We start from the raw sequence: 16582 nt of genomic DNA, 5'->3' as shown, positions 1-16582 counted from the left end.
TGGCCTCAAATTGGATTAAGCTGGCTTTTCTCATTTACAGCAAAGCTTAAAGTGATACCACTTTCTCCACTTCTCTTTCTTCCTACAAACTTCATGACACACCCTGGATGCTTGTTGTCTGTTTACGCTAGATTCAGTATCTAATGCACCTCGTGTTGTCAGAACACATGCAGCACTCAGTTCAGCTGTGTTCTTGGTAGGCCCCAGAAAGCCAAGACTGGTTGGGTTTCTGACACCTGAACAAGTTTAGGAATCACTGCTTCAGACAGAACTTCCAAGATTTACCGCCAAGAGACCCAGCTGTGTAGCACAATGGAAGATGGGCTTGGACCCCCGCAGAACAGAGAATCAGAGGCTGCGAATGACTGACAAAGTGTGGGTGCCACAGAAGTCCTGGGGAACTGAGTCAACGCCCAGCCCAACAACCGGCCCAAATCACCCCAGCAAATGATCACACCGCTCAGCACTGTGCACTGACCCTGGCTCGCTGAACAGCCGATTTTATCTAGAAGGTCTTACACTTTCTTCCCAACTGCCATAGAAACAGTAACCTTTCTAATTGCTCTCATTCTCCAGGGACTGTTCAAGTGCAACCAGGAGATGGAAACGCTGGCCCATGAAGAGCCTCCTCTGAGTGGACTGCTGTTTCATTTTTTTTTTAAGATTCACCACAGCACAACTATCTGCAAAAATAGCTTTAGTGTGGAATGAAACATCCAGAATGCGGGCCGGGTGCGGTGGCTCACACCTGTAATCCCAATGCTTTGGGAGGCCGAGGCAGGCAGATCACAAGGTCAAGAGATTGAGACCATCCTGGCTAACACAGTGAATATCCCCATCTCTACTAAAAATACAAAAAATTAGCTGGGTGAGGTGGCAGGCGCCTGTAGTCCTAGCTACTCGGGAGGCTGAGGCAGGAGAATGGTGTGAATCCAGAAGGTGCAAAATTAGAGAGCTGCTCTAAAAAGTGTTTTTTTCTTTTTTTTTGAGGCAGAGTCTCATCCTGTCACCCAGGCTGGAGTGCAATGCCACGATCTCAGTTCACTGCAAACTCCACCTCCTGGGTTCAAGCGATTCTCCTGCCTCAGCCTCCCAAGTAGCTGGGATTACAGGCACGTGCCACCACGCCTGGCTAATTTTTTTTGTATCTTTAGTCGAGACGGGGTTTCATCATGCTGGCCAGGCTGGTCTCGAACGCCTGACCTCGTGATCCGCCCACCTCAGCCTCCCAAAGTGCTGGGATTACAGGCGTGAGCCACCGCGCCCGGCCGAAAGATCCTCATTCTTAAGCTTAACATTTGGGAAACTACGGCAATTTCAGCCACTGACCTATTTTAGGAACTCATTTCAGAGCTGATCTTTCAAGTGCAGTCTTAGGCTTACAGAAAAGAATACATCTGGAAGGTTAATGAAGAGTACATTTAAAAATATCCCCGACCCCTTTTAACTTTGTTAACCTAGAGAAACTGAGTTAGGATTGACCGGCTGGTTACATCCGTCCTTCCTGTGACGCTGCACCTAATTTCTCACCAGGAATGCTGGACGCTGTCAACCCTCACTCTGACTCAAAGGCCTTTTGGGGACATCTTGTGAAAATGTTTGATACTGCAGCCCGTACACCAGAAAGGGAAGTAGCAGCCAGGCTCCCAGGATCCTGTCCAAAATGCTGGGCACCAGGGGCGACAGCGTGGCCCTGGGCCCTGCCCAAAAAACCCAGTGATGCCAGCCAAAGCCCAACTCAGACAAAGGAGAGCCCCCACGGCAGGGGGCGAGGACGCTTCCCGAGACGTGCTTCCCCCGCTGTAGGCAGGTGGGGTGACGACGGGAGACGCCAGAAACAGGATTGCGAGCCTGTCCAACCCAGCAAGAGAAAACGTTCAGCATCTGCAAACATCTGCTCCCACGCCCCACCAGTCCAGGTCCAAATCCGCTTCTTCAGGCAGGGCTGGTGACCTCCACGGTTGACTCTAATGCTCCAGTCAGCGGGGCCACGGCCGAGTCGCCTGCTCTGGGTGACACTCCAGCCAGCAGGGCCACGGCCGACTCGCCCGCTCTGAGTGACGCTCCAGCCAGGAGGGCCACGGCCAGCTCGCCCGCTCTGAGTGACGCTCCAGCCAGGAGGGCCACAGCCGACTCGCCTGCTCTGACGCTCCAGCCAGCGGGGCCACGGCCGACTCACCTGCTCTGAGTGACGCTCTGGGGACACCTTCATTTCCATCAGGGAGGCTTCGGGTTCCACCAACTTTTTTTTTGAGAAGGGTCTCGCTCTGTCATCCAGACTGGAGTGCAGTGGCACAAACATGGTTCACTGCAGCCTTGAGGTCCTGGGCTCAAGCAATCCTCTCACCTCTGTCTCCCGAGTTGGTGGGACTCCGGGCATGCACCACCACACCTGGCTAATTTTTGTATTTTTTGTAGAGACAGGGTTTTGCCATGTGGCCCAGGCTGGTCTCGAACTTCTGGGTTCAAGTGATCCACCCACCTTGGCCCCCCAAAGTTTTCGTCTTAGAGGCCTGAGCCACCACGCCTGGCCTTGCTCTTAAGTTTTATACTTCAATACTCCGTCAAATCGAAGACAGAAAACCTAGCGCATGAACCAGGCACTGCCCCTCCCTGCTGAGAAAACGTGCCAGGGCTGTTTGGCCTTTGGTGAGAGTGCTAGACTATGCCATCCAACAGAGACAGCACCAAGCTGACCACCCAGTTTCCAAATTTTGAGCAACCACAGTAAAACCCAGCAAGTGAAATTCATTTTAATGCTTTATTAACCTAGCATATTCAAAATATTATTTCAACATGTAAATGTTTTTTAAACAAGTAAAATTCATTTTAATGCTTTATTAACCTAGCATATTCAAAATATTATTTCAACATGTAAATATTTTTTAAACAAGTGAAATTCATTTTAATGCTTTATTAACCTAGCATGTTCAAAATATTATTTCAACATATAATTTTTTTTTACTCTTCAGGCCTTGGTTTTATTTGCATTTCTAGAAATATACACACACTTCTAACTCTGTGCTACAAAAATTATACAGCAGTCCCCGTTTATCCTCTAGGGATCTGTTCCAAGCCTCCCAGTGGATGCCTGGACCCCACTCTACAATAAAGGCAACATGGAAACAATACTTTTAACAGTGAGTGAGAGAGAGAGAGAGAGAGAGAGACAGACAGACAGACAGACAGACAGACCGATAGATATTTGGTATTGTCTTCAAAGCCCAGTGTGTTTTGGATACTTTTTTTTTTGAGACAGAGTGTCACTTTGTGGGCCAGGCTGGAATGCAATAGCACAATCTCAGCTTACTGCAACTCCTCTTCCTGGGTTCAAGTGATTCTCCTGACTCCCAAGTAGCTGGGATTACAGATGCCTGCCACCACGCCTGGCTAATTTTTGTATTTTTAATAGAGACGGGGTGGTACCATGTTGGCCAGGCTGGTCTTGAACTCCTGACCTTGTGATCCGCCTGCCTCAGCCTCCCAAAATGCTGGGATTACAGGTGTGAGCCATCGTGCCTTTTTTTTTTTTTTTTTTTTTAATGAGACAGTCTTGCTCTCTGTCACCCAGGCTGGAGTGCAGTGGTGTGATCACAGCTCACTGCAGCCTTGACGTCCCCAGGCTCAGGTGATCCACCCACCTCAGCCTCCTGAGTAACTGGGACCACATGCACACGCCATCATGCCCGGCTACTTATTTTTTTGAGATACTTCATCTTACTACATTGCCCAATCCTGTCTCAAACGTCTGGGCTCAAGCAATCCGCCCACCTCAGCCTCCCAAGGTGCTGGGATTCCAGGCGTAAGCCACTGGGCCCGGCTGGAAACATCTCAATTTGAACATTAAATTATCAGAACATTGTTTAAGACTTTAAAAATTAAAAACATTTTTTCATTAGAACACCTCATCTGCAAATTCAGTTCACATACCCAGGTTCCTAACGTACCTAAGTTTTCCACTGACTGAACCAAGTTAGTGGTTTTTAAACTTAACCACACTGAACACTGTGCCGTCTGCACTTTCACTGCTCCACAGCACACATGGCCGGCAGTGCTGGAGACGCAGGGAAACGGCTTGTCCAGGCGCAGTCCCAGACCAGACGTGTCACCCAGGCAGCTCCAGGTGTAAACCTGAGTCCACCTCAGACCACAGAATCAGGGCCTCGGGGTGGGGTCCAGCACCCTCCCGAAAGGAGCCCTGTGTTTTGACACAGGCTAGGGCTTGGGAACCGCTGGCCTAGGACAGACCCCATGAAATAAGCACAGAAACAGTCACATGTCACCTAGTGTCAGGGATGTGCGTGGTCAGGTGATTGCATTGTTGTGCAAACATCCTAGAGTGACTGACACAGTTCAATGGTCCGATGGTCCGGCCTCCTCCACACCTAGACTGTAGGGCATAGTCTGTGGCTCCCAGGCGACAAACGTGTGCAGAGTGCGAGTGCGCTGAATGCTGTGGGCCACTGTGGCACGGCGCTGCGTGTTTGTGCTTCTAAACCTAGGCCTGGTGTGGTCCAGCCTGCTGGGAGGATTACATCCCAGCATTCTGTCGGACTGAAGGATGACCAGCTCGTTTTTGTTTTTTTTGAGATGGAGTCTTGCTCTGTCACCCAGGCTAGAGTACAGTGGTGCGATCTCGGCTCCCTGCAACCTCTGCCTCCCGAGTCCAAGCAATCTTCCTGCCTCAGCCTCCCAAGTAGCTGGGATTACAGGCACCCACCACCATGACTGGCTGCTTATATTTTTAGGGGGGACGGGTTTTCACCATGTTGGCCAGGCTGGTCTCAAACTCCTCCAAATACCACAATGTACCCCATCAGTATGTACAATTATGTCAACTGAAAGTAATAAAAGCAAACAAGTTTGTGACAGATTGAAATAAAAAGGTATAGTGAAAATACAGCATCATCGGGTGGTCCGTCATTGACAGAAACATTGTTTGCCTGACTGCAGGTCTGATCACCTTTTCATACAACGGAAACAATACAAACCCTGCCCGTTACATTTTTAGACGGTGAAACCAGAAAAAAAAAAAAATGCAGTGGCTCGTGTTTTTGTGAACTCTCAGCGGGATGCCTGGTGGGCACATCTGGATGGCCAGGGCAGTTCAGATCAGGATGGAACTCAGGGGCATTTTATTTCACCTTATTCCAGCACCCCCTAAGTTCCCAGGAAATCACTGCACTCTTGATGTGCATAGTAGCTGTCAGTATAAACCTAAGACCAGTATTTATGTTACCCGTGTTCATCGCTTCACAAAATCAGACAGTGGTGGAGAGTGTCAGGCCACGAAGGGTGCATCTGTCATCTAAGCCACGAAGGACTGTGGACCTCACACCCCATCCTCCCTCCCCTCCCCTGCATTGTTTTGGCTTTCTGCTTTTCAATCCCATAAAACCCAGTCTCCTGTAATCTCCAGTACTTGAGGAAGCCCTATCCTGCCACTGTTGTTTTAAGTCACTTCTGGAAGTTTCCACTGCTTCGTCACTGGACAGAGCCATCTTCAACAGGTGGCATTTTGCAACTTTGCTGGTGCTGAAATCACATCCAGGTGCAAAGCAGCTGTCTCTCAGGCTGGCTGGCTGCTGACAACCGTGCTTTTTTTTTTTTTTTTTTGAGATTGAGTCTCACTGTCTCCTAGGCTGGAGGTGGAGTGGCACAATCTCGGCTCACTGCAACCTCCGCCTCCCAAGTTCAAGTGATTCTCCTGCCACAGCCTCCTGAGTAGCTGGCATTACAAGTGTGTGCCACCACCACACCTGGCTAATTTTTGTTTTAGTAGAGATGGGGTTTCACCATGTTGACCAGGCTGGTCTCCAACTCCTGACCTCAGGTGATCCGCCTGCCTCCGCCTCCCAAAGTGCTGGGATTACAGGCGTGAGCCACTGCACCTGGCTGAACTGTGCCTGTTTTAAGTTGGCTGTGGCAGGGACAATTGGTCCAGGAAGACACACCTTCTCTCACACAGCGAGTCCCAGCCCCTTGGAAGTCAGGAGCAGGCACAGCCGTGCCTCAGGGAATGTGAGTAGTGCCTGTGGCCACCGCTGGACAAGAACCCTCAGCCAGGCAGGTGGATGTCCTTCCCCACCTTCTCGGCCAGAGAGCCACATCGTTACAGAGGCAACATGGTGAAGAGTGCACAAGTGAGCCGTCTGGTTGCTGGTTTTGAACTCCTGACCTTAGGTGATCCACCCACCTCGCCCTCCCAAAGTGCTGGGATTACAGGTGTGAGGCACCACGCCCAGCCTAATGTGTGTATTTCAATGGGAAAGTTTCAAGGTTTCAGGCTATTTGCCATTAGAAGTACGGGGGTACCCAAGTGCGGAAGTTTTCTAGAGTGGAGATAACCCACACGGCAGCGCCGATGGGAAGGACCTAATCACTCTACTTTCCACCACAAAGAACAAAGAACAACTCTCTTCAGGTTTGTCTTGAATGACACAGAAGGGTTGGTCTGAAGATCTTGGAGGGCAGAAAGATGTTTCAGAAACCAGCTCTTCGATGCTGCTGCGAGCTTGTGGAGTGAGCTGCTTTTGTAACCTGGGGCCCCGGTCCTGTGTCCTTCATCCACCCTGATGAAGTCACACCACTGGAGCATCGCGTCACACTGTAGTTACACACGCAGCCTTTCCATGGTCACCACTGAAGAGCTGCAGCACCCCACGCAGACCTAACTGCGTTCACATGAGCCGGGTGAACCAGTACCTGAGTCGCTGGGCCAGCCCTCCAGGAGCCAGGGCGAGGAAATCTCCCGACGGCTTAGATTCAGAGGCTGTCATGGGTGAACACCTACAGAGAGGGTGGATGGTCAGCTCAGCCTCCACGTGCTGACCGCAAGAACCCACACAGCTTCCTGCAGGTAAGCGACTACCACCGACCCGGCCCAGGGACAGACACAAGACACCACCAGGTGCAACAGCTTAGCAGATGCAGATGCCTCCCAATTTGACAAATATTAGCATTATGAGTTGAATCATATCCCCAAGACACGCTGGAGCCCTAGACTCAGTACCTCAGAGTGTGACCTTCTGTGGAGACAGGGTCTTTCCAAAAGTCACAAGTCTTTAAGGGATCACGAGTGTGGGATCACATGACCAGCATCCTTACAAAAAGGGGAAGTCAGGACATACACAGAATGGCGTGTGAAGATGAAGGTGGAGACGGGGGTTGCGCATCGACGAGCCCCGAGATGCTGGGGAGATGAAGCCGATGCTCCCCGCAGGCCTCAGAAGGGGCCGGCACTGCCAACACCCTGCGCCTGGACTTCCAGCCCCCAGAACTGTGAAAGAACTGATTTCTGTGGTTTGAGCCGCCCAGTTTGTAGTACTTGGTGACGGCAGTAGTGGGAAATGAGAACCACCAGAATCAACTTCAGCATTCAACTTTATTATAGTCCCATCTCCCTCAACAAACAAGGTCAGCAGTCAGTGTGTGACGGTGCTCGATGGGGCGCCGCCTCCCACTAGAGTGCAAGCTGCTTCCACGCAGGCTACTGCGTGTTCCAAGCCATCGCAGCTGAGTCTCTTCTCACCCGGCTTTGACGGTAGGGCGACTCCCGTGTCTGCAGCTATGGTCCAAAGGGTGTCTGTGCTGGATACAGAAGTTGCCGTGACACTGGGCACATGCCATCTGCAGCATCTCTTTCTTCTTGCAGCCCTCTTTTGAGCAACGGTATGTAAAAATCTGAGAGAGCAAAATGACTTCAACAAGTCGTTCTTTTTTTGGAGACAGGGTCTCGCTCTGTTGCCCAGGCTGGAGTGCAGTGGCTCAATCTCGGCTCACTGCAACCTCTGCCTCCTGGGCTCAAGTGATTCTCCTGCTTCAGCCTCACTAGTACCTGGTACTGCAGGTGCACACCGCCACATGCAGCTAATTTTGTCTATTTTAGTAGACGTGGGGTCTTCCCATGTTGCCCAGGCTGGTCTCAAACTCAGCCTCAAGTGATCCTCCCACCTTGGCCTCCCAAAGTGCTAAGAATACATGTGTGAGTCACTGTGCCGACCTTAATAAGAAATTCTTTTAACAGCCCCCAGTAAGAACATTCACATTTAAACTAGACATGGCTCCTGTCTGCACACAGTACAGATGCAAAATTTCATTTGACCATCTCAGTGCAGGTAAGAAGAACATGGGGCCGGGCACGGTGGCTCATGCCTGTCATCCCAGCACTTTGGGAAGCCAAGACGGCTGAAGTGCCTGAGCTCAGGAGTTCGAGACCAGCTTGGGCAACACGGTGAAACCCCATCTCTACTAAAATATAAAAAATTAGCCAGGCATGGCAGCGTGTGCCTGTAATTCCAACTACTCGGGAGGCTGAGGCAGGGAAATTGCTAGAATCCAGGACGCAGAGGTTGCAGTGAGCAACCTCGCGCCACTGCACTCCAGCCTGGGCAACAGAGCAAGACTTTGTCCCTTTCGGGCGGATCACGAGGTCAGGAGATCAAGACCATCCTGGCTAACACGGTGAAACCCCGTCTCTACTAAAAAATACAAAAAAATTAGCCGGGCGAGGTGGCGGGCGCCTGTAGTCCCAGCTACTCGGGAGGCTGAGGCAGGAGAATGGTGTGAACCTGGGAGGCGGAGCTTGCAGTGAGCTGAGATCCAGCCACTGCACTCCAGCCTGGGCGACAGAGCGAGACTCCGTCTCAAAAAAAAAAAAAAAAGAAAAGCCAGCATTGAAGCTGGGATTCCCATGAAGATGGCCCGGAGGGGCTGCTGGGAGGACAACAGACAGCAGCAGCCAGGAAGCAGGGAGCAGGAGGGAAGGAGGCCAAGCACGGGTGACAGGCAAGCCCCACAGAGGCACTGGCTCCAGGAGCTCTGGGACAGGGGAGGTTGTCCCCATCAAGAAAAATATCTAGGCCGGGCGCTGCGGTCGGTCTCCGGTAATCCCAGCACTTTGGGAGGCCGGTATACCCATGATCACGTGTCAGGAGATCGAGACCATCCTGGCTAACACGAAACCTCGGCCTCTACTAAAAAAGAATATGAAAAACTAGGCCACGCGATGTGGCGCTCGCAGTCCCAGCCATCACTCGGGAGGTTTATGCAGGAGAATGGCTGGAACCCGGAGGCGAGCCGCGATGACCGCCACTGCACTCCAGCGCCTGGCGAGCAGGATGACTCATCAAAAAAAAAAAAATATATATATATCTACTGGGCGTCCCTGTACCCAGTGTTTTTTTTTTTGGTGCCAGGGTGTAGGCAGCCATGTAAATTCCTAGAGTCAGAACTCCAAAAGGGGAAGGCGGCAAGCAGAGTGGGGAGGGTTCCAGCAGCCGGGGGTGGCCCTCCGGTCAAGGCAGGCAGGCATGGCCATGCTGAGCGACCATGCAGGAGGGACCCATGCAGGGATGCAGGCAGAACAGACCATGCCCACCACAAGGGCGGGAGCAGAGTGGGCCAGCAGCAGCCTGGAGGGCACACCTGTGCGGGGGCCTTAGGGCAGTGCTAGGTGAGCCCCCACCAAGGGAAACTGTGTCGTGTGGGAGAAGTGGGTATGCCAGAGAGAGCTGTGGTGTCTCAGAGGCTTAAGAGACCTCCAAAGGCTGAGGGTCCCAGGACACAGCCACAGCAGGGGGAACCAGACAGGGCCAGACAGGGGGGGACCAGAGCAAGCTTCCGTACAGAGGGTTTTGTGTGGCAGACTAAGGAACACCAATTTTATTCTCTATGTTTGAGACTAAGAGTTACTTGGTTTATGGTAATATAATTGTAAAGTACTGAACATCATATACTAAGATAGTTTGTAACCACCAACCAGGACCCGTGACTAGGAACAGATTAAGCCTGACAGTAGCCAGCTCCCTAGAGAAGCTCCTTGAGCTGGGTGTGGTGGCATACACCTGTAGTCCCAGCTACTCGGGAGGCTGAGGCATGAGAATCGCTTGAACCCAGGAGGCGGAGGTTGCGGTGAGCCAAGACAGCACCACTGCACTCCAGCCTGGGTGACAGAGCGAGACTCTGTCACAAAAAAAGAAAACAAAAAAAAGAAACGAAAGGCACATGAACAGAATGGATCTAGAAAGCCATGTGAATTCTCCGTCTCAGGAGGTAAACTAGTAAATTCCAATCAAGAACGACGAACCTGACCTGGGATCCCTCATATTAAAGAACATTTATAAAACTCAAAACTCAGGCCGCTCGCAGTTTAGCACAGGGACAATGCAGCCTTAGGTCACAACTTTTCTACTTTGTATATCAACTATTGAGACTAATTTTCAGGTAGAAAACTGACTCTTCCCAAGGAAAAACCAGGCTTCTCGGATGAAGGAACTGAGGTGGGCTCTGTCCTTACCTTCTCTTTCTTCTTCCCAGGATGAGAGTCACAGTCTCTGTCAATGTGATCACTAACCACCACGTCTGGTATCTGGCCCTTTTTCACTGGGATGGGAGTATTACAGAGTGGGCATACTGGGACCTGAACATCCTAAAAACAACATGTGGGGAAAAGAAAGAGATCAGCCTGTTACTGTGTCTATATAGAAAGAAGTAGACATAAGAGACTCCATTTTGTTTTGTATTTGAGATGCTGTTAATCTGTGACCCTACCCCCAACCTTGTCCTTGCAAGAGACATGTGCTGTGGTAACTCAAGGTTCAATGGATTTTGGGCGTGCAGGGTGTGTCTTTGTTCCTAGAAAAGCTAGGTATTGTCCAAGGTTTATCCCCATGTGATAGGATGAAACAATGTTGCTAAAAGGTTTATCTCAAGGCACAGGATTTTCCTTTAAACTTATTCATGTCACAGAGATCCTTCTTATGTCTTACTGCTAATTTCCTCCCTAAAAACGATCCTATTGTCCTGCCACTCCCTTATTTTTAAGATGGTAAAGATAATTATCTATAAATACTAAGGGAACTCAGAGGCCGGTGCCGGCGTGGGTCCTCTGTAAGCTGAGCGCCGGTCCCCTGGGCCCCCGCTTTTCTTTCTCTATACTTTGTCTGTGTCTTATTTCTTTTCTCAAGTCTCTCGTTCCACCTAAGGAGAAACACCCACAGGTGTGGAGGGGCAGGCTACCCCTTCACAACAAAGGTAAGATGGCATCTGAGACTCATACAACCTACACTCACAAAAGTTTTAAACGGGTACTCCTGCGCGGCACACACTTAAACACAGAGTACAAAAACCGGTCTCCCGAGCCCTCTGACAACAAAGCATCGTTGGGTCACGGATTAGCGGCAGCCATCTCTAGAATGTGGGCATCAGCTGCCCTAAGGAGTCCAGTGAAATTTCAACGAATGGACTTCAGCTGACTGCAGAAACCAACTGGGGCCATCTCAGGCTGGCATCGCCCAGGTGAGAGCAGAGCCTGCCCAGACGCCTCCACAGGGAGGAGATGGAGGGAAACACAGACCACAAAGACCCTCCAGCTCCCCTCAATCACCAACGGCCTGATCCCCTCTGCGGTTTCCCGGCAGCTTCTATGTACCTGGAAAGTTGTTTGTGCCCAGATGAGGCCACGTGTAACCAGGGCGAGCTCCCAGGCACTAACAACCGTCACTGGCTGCAGGCAAAGGTTGCAGGGGCTCTGAGGGGTGGACCGCCCAGCAGCTGAAGGCCCAGCAAGGCTAAAAACCTGAGCTGGGGGCTCTGGAGGGGAGGACCGCCCAGCAGCTAAGGCCCAGCAAGGCTAAAAACCTGAGCCAGGACAGGAGTTGATGGAAAGGCCAATGAGAAAACTGAGGTGGCAACCGACATCAAACGGGTGACAGGTGATCACGGAATTATGGGCACACCTTAATTATCTGCAGCCCGAGCTGGGAGAGTCACAGGTGGTGGTGCTCCCTCATTTGGTCAAATGAAGAAATAAAGTATTAGTAAACGGTCTCCAGCCAGACCCCGCCCATGCCAGGGCAGGAAGGGGCAGTGGGAAGACACGCTGGGCAGTCTGGCTTAGTCATCCGTGCCTAGTAAACGCAGGGAATGTGAGTCACTCTCCCTACCCTCGGTGATGACCTAAAAATGGCTGGAGGGTCAGACCCTGGCCAACACTGGTCAGAGCAGAGAATGCTGGGCCACCCACATTACCACCGCCACCAGGGTCAAGCGGCAGAGTTCACCAAAACGACCTGTGACCTAACCAGAGACAAAGCGAACATGGGCTGGGAACCATCTGAAAAGTCAACAACAGAAGTCTCAAACCTCTGGACTCGGGGGCAAGCTCATGTCCTTAGAGTCCTCTTTCAGTTTCTACTGTGTACTCTGGCAGTCACCAAAATACGACGTCAAGGCTGCAGTTATTCAAATAAGTAAGCATATTTACTGCCTTCCTGATTGACTTCCAAGTCAAATATTAAAACCTCTCTTGCATCCCGTGAAGACACAGCTATGGTGTAACGGATCAAAGGAACCATGTATTTGAACTTTTTTTTTTTTTTTTTTTTGAGATGGAGTCTTGCTGTCGCCCAGGCTGGAGTGCAGTGGTTGGATCTCAGCTCACTGCAAGCTCCGCCTCCTGGGTTCACACTATTCTCCTGCCTCAGCCTCCTGAGTAGCTGGGACTATAGGCGCCCGCCACCATACCCGGCTAGTTTTTTGTATTTTTTTAGTAGAAGCGGGGTTTCACCGTGTTAGCCAGGATGGTCTCGATCTCCTGACCTCGTGATCCGCCCGTCTCGGCCTCCCAAAGTGCTGGGATTACAGGCTTGAGCCACCGCGCCCAGCCCTTGAACATCTTAAGTAAGCTGGAACACAAGGTTACAACTAAGTGACTCCATGAGTCCCTGACAATAAGATCTCAGTTGCCTGAGAGTCATCCAACAGAAAGACCTGTGAGGGCAGAAATGTTCATCTGTACTGCCTAACAGCGGGCACGTGAAACAAGGCTAGTGGGATTGAGAAACCGGATTTTAAAATTTAAGTTTCACTGAGTTAGCCACGCGTGGCTAGTCCTACCATACCAGCAAGACAGTGCAGCTTCAGACAGTGAAGATGAGAATCTTTTGAATTAAGAATGAATTACCTTCTGGAATGCAAACGGACACTTATGTGCAGCATATGTAAAATGATCTTTACAGAAATCTTGTTTACACGCATCACATTTTACTGGAAGAAAATCTAAAACACAAAAAACAGGGAAGTGTTTTAAAGACTGGAACAAAATAATTCTAGAAGGGACTATCAAAGTGTTTACCTACACTGAGTGCTTCAGGCTTATAAGATGGATAGGTCCTCAAGGCCCACACATGCGAAAACAATCCCAGGGTCAGGCTGTCTTTTAGAGAGAGACCCCATGGCCTGAGGCATTGCAAGTACTCAAGCAGCACACTGGATCCACTCAGCCCTGCCAGCCTGCACCCCTGCACCCTGCCTGTGGTGGATGCTAAGTGTCCAACAGAACCTGCACCAGCGCAGTTCCCAATACTGAAAAGCCAGGAAGGCCAAGACACAATTATCAGCTAATTAACATAACAGTCAGCTTCCCCCCAACAAAATACCATTTTCCATTAAGTCTCTTCAAAAGTACTTACCTAGCTGCTTGCAAGTTTTTTCTGAGCAATGCTTCCCCAAATCAGGAAACTCCATTATGAGAACAGTGCTCAAAACGCTGAGGGCAGAGTTAAGTATCACCTACGAGAATTAGAATAGTTAGGAGGAAAGCTGGACTGCCCTTCAGTCACCAGGATTTACAATTTATAGCTAATGAAAGTCAACAAACGCGCTGTGTGGGGAGCGTTCAATGGAGTTTGAGTACAAATACCAGGTGTCGGCCATTCGTAATTAATCCCATTAAGAGACACGGACTCCTTTCTAGCCTTTTAATTCCTAGTCTATGAAGCACTCCTTGAACTCGGGTTTCTATTTCAACTCACACTGAGAGGGGCGACAGCCAATTCACACAGCTGCCAGTGATGATTACGATTCTGGTGAATTTTAAGTCACAATTTTATCCATGGAATATACTTGTTGACATAAACAAAACTCTGTTACTAGGTGCTAAATCACGTTAGCTGACTCCATTATCCAGAGATTTAACTCTATCCCTCGCCTCTCCAACTCCCTTAGGCACTGAGTCTGTGAACTTATTCCTCGATGACATCAACCTGGAGTTGATCAGGGAGAAGCGCAAGCTGTTAAGTCACCATGGAAAACAGGCAAACAGCTGGTGAAATTGCTGCACTCAAGAGAGAATCAAGGGGTTCACGAGGTCCCCTCCATGATCTAGTACCCAATAGCCCTCCTGGGGCCTTTTCCTGGGGCTCACGAGGTTCCCGTCATCTAGTACCCACTACTAGCCCTCCCGGGGCCTTTTCCTGACCTTCCCATCAGCTCTCTCCACCCTCCTGGAGGCCTCCTAGGCTGTCCCCTGTAACTGGAACACTCTCGCCCACAGCAAACGTCTACTCATCCCCTCCTGCCTCGGTTTAAAGCCACTCCAAGCCTCCCCAGTTCCCTCTAAGTTACACACCCGCTACTCAAGGTGCCCATTAGTCCTTTCCCTGCCCATATTCGCCCACAGTTTCCAATTACGGATCAGCTGCTTTATTACTAGCTCCCCGTGCCCGACACACAGCAAGCGTTCCGAAATTGTTTTGTTCAAGGAATTCACAACGATTTGATGTGAATCCCCAAATGATTTTGTTCTGGACTCACAACAGCCGTCCGAAGAAGCCAACACCCTACCCTGGCGGGCCGGGCATGTAGCAAGAAAACAGACACTTCTACGTGGCTGTCGCTCGGCTGGCGAGTTAACGATCCCGTCCGACTCGGTACTACGGCCCCAATGGCAGGCCTGGCCCCCAGCAGACAGGCCGGACCCCCAACCGCCAGACCCCCGGCAGGCCCGGCCCCCAACAGACAGCCAGACCCTCAGCAAGCCCGGTTCCCAGCAAACAGCCGGACTCTCAACAGACAGGCCGAACCCCCGAACAGCCTGACCTCCCCTGGCAGGCCCGACCCCCGGCAGACCTTGGCCCCGGGGGACAGCGTAATCCCGGCCCCATACCTAGCTCTCGTGCGGGACCCAGGCAGCTGCGGTAACAGATGGAGGAGACAGAAACGCAGGTGTCCTCCTTCGTAGTCGGCTCCGGGTAGCAAAGCAGAAAGAACCTCGACACTGGAACCGAGAGGCTGTCGGACGCACACCTACGCCCACAGCAAAACGCGACATCGCGCCGCCAGCGGCCTACGGCCATTTATCTGCACCCCCCGGACCTGAGAGCCGTCTCGGCCTTCGGGTTTCCGGGCGCGCCCCGACGACGTCTCCCGGAGACCGGCCAATCCCGCCAGGCCGCGGCCCAGTAGAGTCGGCGCGCCTCGAAGACGTCACCAGCCATCCGGCCAATCCTATCCCGCCGCGCCGCGCAGGCCCGCCCACTCCTGGCCCTTCCGCTTCCCTTCTCGAAGCGTCCAGTCGCTTCTCGCAGGCGGCGCGCTTGCTGAGTCACAATGAGGCGGCTCCGCGCAGGCGCAGTGGGGCGGGCGAGGCGCGGGGAAGCTGTCAGGGTTGCGGCCGGGGTCCTGTGGGGCAGGAGGGGTAGGCCGGCGTGAGGGAGGAGGCCTAGCGACCCATCCGGCGCCTCCCGCCCGGCCCACCCGCCCACGGCCGCGCCTCCTGCGGGTCCCAGGAGGCCTCCATCTCAAAACAACGTGTTTTTAGGTCATTTCAAACTTAGGGAAAAGCTTCAAGAATAATACCGAAAATGTCAGTGTCCCCAGCACCCGGATCCTCCAGTGTAACCCTTTCTCATTTCACCGCGCTGCCCCCGGCCCCCTGGGCGGTTATGTGGCCGCGTGGGGTTGACTCTGCCTAGGACTGCGGTCTCTGTACAGAACGCCCTGCCCGTAAGGGGCTCCGTCTGGGGACGACCGCGTCCGGCTGGGCAGGAGGAGGGGGTGGGCCCAGAACATGGAGACCAGCTTGGGCAACATAGCGAGATCCCATCTCTGCAGAAATAAGAAATTAGCAGACCAAGCACGGTGGCTCATGCTTGTAATCCGGGCACTTTGGGAGGCCGAGGTGGGAGGATGGCCTGAGGTCAGTGTCTCACAGGTCCGTGTGAAGAGACTACCAAACAGGCTTTGTGTGAGCAACCAGGCTGTTAGGGGCAGGCGGGCTGAGTCCTAAAGGAGAGTCAGCAAAGGGTGATGGGATTATCATTAGTTGTTACAGGCTTTGGGATAGGCAGTGGAGTTAGGAGCAATGTTTTGCGGGTAGTGGGTGGGTCTCACAAAGTACATTCTCAAGGGTGGGGAGAATTACAAAGAACCTTAAGGGTGGGGGAGATTACAAAGTGCGTTGATCAGTTAGGGTGAGGCAGAAACAAATTATAGTGGTGGAATGTAGTCAGTTGAACGTCCTCAGTTAAAACTATTTTCACTTCTCTTGTGGATCTTCAGTTGCTTCAGGCCATCTGGATGTATACATGCAGGTCACTGGGGATATGATGGCTTAGCTTGGGCTCAGAGGCCTGACAGGAGTTCAAGACTAGCCTGGTGAACATGGCGAAACCCGAAACCCTGTCTCTACAAAAATAAATTAACCCGGCATGGTGGCTTGCACCCCTTGGGTGGTGGAGGCATTAGTCAGCTGTGAATGTGCCCTGCACTAGAACCTGGGCAGCAAAGCAGACCCTCCCTC

At 51.7% G+C, this 16582-nt stretch overlaps 1 protein-coding gene across 2 annotated transcripts; it reads right to left on the bottom strand.

The window, feature by feature from the left end:
- Positions 1-4862: 4862 nt before the first annotated feature.
- On the bottom strand, positions 4863-15760 carry ZFAND2A (zinc finger AN1-type containing 2A). 2 transcript variants are annotated; one of them, XM_017956534.3, is made up of 6 exons: positions 14948-15760; positions 13473-13572; positions 12965-13059; positions 10298-10429; positions 7532-7683; positions 4863-6789 (listed from the first exon to the last, which is right to left on the bottom strand). In XM_017956534.3, exons 2-6 carry the CDS (start codon positions 13525-13527, stop codon positions 6681-6683), a joined length of 543 nt encoding a protein of 180 aa, XP_017812023.1. In that variant the 5' UTR covers positions 13528-13572; positions 14948-15760; the 3' UTR covers positions 4863-6680. The 2 variants fall into 2 exon arrangements, with proteins under 2 accessions (XP_017812023.1, XP_021791282.1); XM_021935590.2 differs by lacking the exon at positions 14948-15760 and having other exon boundaries at positions 13473-14805.
- Positions 15761-16582: the final 822 nt, after the last annotated feature.

Source organism: Papio anubis, chromosome 4, assembly GCF_008728515.1.
Source record: "Papio anubis isolate 15944 chromosome 4, Panubis1.0, whole genome shotgun sequence".
NCBI lineage: Eukaryota > Metazoa > Chordata > Mammalia > Primates > Cercopithecidae > Papio > Papio anubis.
Note: the sequence above shows the minus strand (reverse complement) of the source record. Positions and strands in the feature narration are given on the sequence as shown.